The 4,667-nt window shown below is 46.9% G+C and overlaps 1 protein-coding gene across 2 annotated transcripts in view; it reads left to right on the top strand.

The window, feature by feature from the left end:
- The window catches only part of Kdm2b (lysine demethylase 2B), a 121,641-nt gene that overhangs the window by 4,208 nt on the left and 112,766 nt on the right, over positions 1-4,667 (top strand). For both annotated transcript variants that reach the window (XM_029533595.1, XM_021222574.2), the window contains exons 3-4: positions 523-601; positions 2,106-2,152. In XM_029533595.1, coding sequence (XP_029389455.1) covers positions 523-601; positions 2,106-2,152 — 126 coding nt within the window. The remainder of the gene's footprint in view (positions 1-522; positions 602-2,105; positions 2,153-4,667) is intronic.

Raw genomic sequence — 4,667 nt, 5'->3', positions numbered from 1 at the left:
TCTCTCTCTCTCTCTCTCTCTCTCTCTCTCTCTCTCTCTCTCTCTCTCTGTGTGTGTGTGTGTGTGTGTGTGTGTGTGTGTGGCGGGGGAAACTTTAGGTCCTCCCAGGTAGCATGCTTCAATTTTGCCATCCCTTTCCTACCTCGACTCAGCCTGGGTTGTGTTTGCCTGTTCCTCTTTCTCAAGAGCTGGGTGAGTTTTCAATCGAAGTTTCCTCCCCAGCCCTGGCTGGCCTTGGGCTGTTCATTGACAAGTTGGGACCTGTGGGGCATGCAGGGAATGAGTAGGCAGAGGAGCGGATGGGAGCGCGTACAGGGGATGGCATGGTTTTGCTTTATCTATCTATCTTGTTATTTTCCATCTAGCTGGTACCTTCATCTAGTGTATATGCCTCTTGACTGGTTGTTGTTTATTTATTTATTTATTTATGTTGTTGTTGTTCCCCTCACCAGTGGGTTGTGGTTCACTTGTTCCTCAATAACTTAACCAAATTAACTGTCTTTAATTCAAATACCCAAACAGATTTTAACTATGAGTACGTACAGAGAGAAGCTCTCAGAGTTCCCCTGGTTTTTCGGGACAAGGATGGACTAGGGATCAAGTAAGTGCTGGAATTCACCCCCTTCTTCCTCCGCCTTCCTCCCTATCACAACTCCCAGCTTGGGTTCTGTTCTCCTGGCCTTCCTCACACCTCTACTCAGGAGAGGATTGATTGCCTCAAATCCGGGAACAGCCTCCTCCCTCTTCAAGGCCCACCCGAGAAGGAAAGCTGACCTTCTTTGATCTTCTTTCGGGGAATTTATAAGTCCGAGGGCATTTAAGCAGGGAAGGACTCCCCCCACCCACATCTAGTCTATTCTGGTCACTTGAAGCAGTGATGTATCTCCGGTCTATCCTTGTCCCAAGCAGCAAGTTCCTGTTGAGCATTGCTTGAAGTGTGTGTGGGTTGTGAAGGGACTGACTTGACCATCCTCTGCGCCTAGACTAGGGTGCCAGGATGCATGTTTGCTAAACATACTCCCAGTGTGGGGGAAATGGGTCTTTTTCTGTGACGTGTGTTTCCTCTCCTTATCCCCCCCCCCCCCTTGCCTCTGTCTATCTTCTGTTCTGGCAGAGAACTGCAGAGCTGTCCAGTGTTCTGGGCTGGGGAGAGATGGAGGCAGGCTGGAAGAACAGGTTCCACTCCTTGGTCAGGGATAGGAAAGGGGTTCTAGGCTGCCTCCCACTCTAGCATCTACTGCTAGGCTTGTTCCGGTACTTCCTACCAGGTTTGTGAGCCTTTCAGCCTCTTCCTCACTGGCTGGTGTGGAGCTTCCTGTGTAGACCAGGCTGGCCTTGAACTTGTAATGATCTTCCCGCCTCTTTCTGAGATTAAAGGCGTGTGGCACCTGCCTTTTAGCACCTCTGGTTTCTGTCTTGTTTTTGTGTTTTGAGAGCCTGGGCTAGCCTCAGACATAACTATGTGGTGCCTTGAACACCGGCTGGCTCCTCCTGCTTCACTTCCCAAGTGCTAGGATTGTAGGCTTATGCCACTGTCTATAAAGGCATGATGTGCCCTTGGTGCCCTTGTCCGACTTCTGTCTTTACTCATTTATCATTAAATTTTGTTAATTTTTTTTTTTTTAGATAGTTTATTGCTGTGTAGTTGAGGCTGGCCCAGAACTCACAATCTACCTGTTTCAGTGCTTCAAAGGATTCCCTTTGAGTATATAGAGAGGGGCTTCTCCCACAATCCGCATAACTGTATAGAAAATACTTTCTAAAGGGACAGAGACCCCCTAAATTAAAGCAGGTGTCCGATCCCTGACATACCACACTCCAGTTTCTCCTGCAGTAAGTTGACCAATGATGTCCAATCCTCCCCTGAGCCTCAGCTTCAGTCTTTTATGGTGGGAAACCTACTCAGACTCCGGGTGACCTCCCTTGGGGTACTCACCGGGTTTGCTCTCTGGGTTTCTCTCGTATTTCCAAGCTTAGGACAAGGAACCCCTTTTTGAAAAATTGACTCAGGGTAGAGTCTAGCTCTGTGGTTTTTTGTTTTTGTTTTTGTTTTTTATTTTTTTAACCAAATACCCATGCTTCTCTCTTTTTTTTTTTTTTTCCAGGATGCCAGACCCTGATTTCACAGTCCGAGACGTCAAACTCCTGGTGGGTAAGTGCCGAAGGCGGGGTAGGAGTAGGGAACGGGGGTCTTCCCTACTGCCTGGTCAGACTTCCCCCGCTGCTGTAGAAAAGAATACGCTCTCCCCAAGGAGGGAGGTGGGAGCAGGTGTAGGCTGCGACCGCCCGACTCCGGAGAACAGGTTTAGATTGCACAGGCCTGAGAAGTTGGCTCAGAGGGTGTTTGCCAGCGCGGTTTTATGAGGTGATTTGGACCCGGTCTCTATCTTGGGTGTCAGCGATGCAATCTCAGATCTCTCCTTTGCGTTTGTTTGTGGGGTTGCTGGGTAAACATTGGGTGCTTCGTGACCCCTAAAAGACTTTCATGTGTTCGTGCGGGGGGGGGGGGTTATGCCTCCTGCTTCCTCGGGGTTCTAGGCGGGCCGAGGGCGTGGCTTGCCCACTCTGTGTTCAGCAAATGGCTTTTAACTCTCTGAAGACTTGCCAAGTATGGCTGGTGGCTTAGCGCTCTCGACCTTCCCCCACCAGGTAGCAGGTGGCGTTTCAGATGACATAGAAAGTCCTTCAATGTCGCCATTCTTTCTGGGAAATCATTTCTTACCTACATGGTAGGCTGTGGATGTAACTGACAAGACCCCTGCCCTCTTTAGTAGGATGACAGGCAATAAAGATGTTAAGGAACCTGGGCAGTGGTGGCGCACGCCTTTAATCCCAGCACTTGGGAGGCAGAGGCAGGCCGATTGCTGAGTCTGAGGCCATGCCTGGTTTACAGAGTGAGTTCCAGGACAGCCAGGGCTACACAGAGAAACCCTGTCTCGAAAAAACAAAAGAAAAAAGAAAAAAGATGAGGACATATCTTTCCAATGATTGGAAAAGCTTTGAAGAAATAAAGCAGGGTGATGCGTAGCGCACAGTAGGGCTGTACTTCAGGCATGGTGGTCAGGGAAGAGGGGAGGCATTTGAACCGATGCTCTCGTGGTAACAGTCAGCTCTGGGGCTGGAGAGATGGCTCAGTGGCAGAGTCCTTGCCGCTCTTCCCAAGGACCTGGGTTTGTTTCTCAGCATCCACATCAGGCTGCTTAAAACCACCTGTAACTCCAGCAGCGCCAGTGGATCTGACACACACACCCCCACCCCCCACCCCCGTTCTGGCCTCGAGAGGCATCAGCAGACACAAACAGAAACGCATAATGAAAACTATTCATTCATTCATTCATTCATCTTTAATATATCAGCCATAGGGGAAAAAAAAATAGTCTAGGCTGTGAGAGGTGAGAAAGGGAAAAGACCAGGGGTGTGAAATTGACATTTCAACCTTGAATGACAGAGGGGAAAATGTTGGCAGGCACCCCAGGGCCAGATCATCAGGGGCCTTGGAGACCCCAAGGGAAATTGGGATTTGGCTCTTTAGTACGATGGGAAGGAAGCCTTGTGGAGCTGAAAAATCAGACTGAGGGGGGAGCCTATGTGATTTGATTATTTGCTTTGTGGGCACTAGGACTTAATTAATTATTCATTAATTATGTGGCACTGGAGGGTAAATCCAGGGTCTTAACTTATCTATCAACTGTGCTATGTTCCTTACTCAACATTTTTTTTTTAAAGTTCAAATAAACCTATAACATAACCTCCCTATTTAAAGTGCCTGGTTCAGTGTTGTTGTTGTTTTTTTTTTTTTTTTAATTTTTCATTAAATTCCTGATTACCACTCTATACTACAAACCTTTCCTTTGCCCCTTGTTCGCTTCCTTCATTTTCTTTATATCAAAAGACCACATTTCGTTTATCTTCTTATCTGATGGACATTTTGGTTGTTTCCACCTTTTAGCTGTTATGAACAACACAATGAATGTTTCTTGTACCAGTTTTCATGAACATTCATTTCTCTTGAGTCTTAAGGCATCTTAGTCATGTTTTCTGTTGCTGTGACAGACTACCCGTCACTGAGTGACTTACAAAGAAGAGGTTAATTTTGACTCACGGTTTTGGGACTGGCAAGTCCAAGAGCCTAGTGTGTAGGCATCTGTTTAATATGTACTGCTTCGACTCAGGATGGAAAGAGAAAGACAGCACAGGCGCATAGAGGACACAAGGAACATCTTGCCATATCGCAACTTGACATCGTGGTAACTAATTCAGTCCCAGGAGATAAGAATCCATTCCTAAGGGGTCTAGCCTCCAGCCCTAAATACCTTCCCATGGGCCCCACCTCCCAGCTTCTATAGTGGGAAACTGAGGGGCCAACATGTGAACTTGAGGAAGATCCTCACATAACAGCATAAAGTAACTGTTAGCTACCGACCTGTTCCTAAGCAAGCCTTGATCAGTCAGCTCTGTACCATGGCTCAATTTTACTTCTTCACACTCAGGCTTGATATGGTATGGTTTGGTTTTGGTTTTTGCTTTTTGCACTGAGTATTTTTCTTGTTTGTTTTGTTTCTTGGACTTTTGTGTTTCTTTTTTGTTTAGAGCAAGGTTTCTTTTTTTTTTTTTTCCTTTTTTTTTTTTTTTTACTCTCCCGCCTCAGCCTTATTTTACACCCCATC

This window comes from Mus pahari, chromosome 23 (assembly GCF_900095145.1).
Source record: "Mus pahari chromosome 23, PAHARI_EIJ_v1.1, whole genome shotgun sequence".
Lineage (NCBI taxonomy): Eukaryota > Metazoa > Chordata > Mammalia > Rodentia > Muridae > Mus > Mus pahari.
The sequence above is the reverse complement of the archived record's forward strand: the minus strand, read 5'-3'. Positions and strand labels throughout refer to the sequence as shown.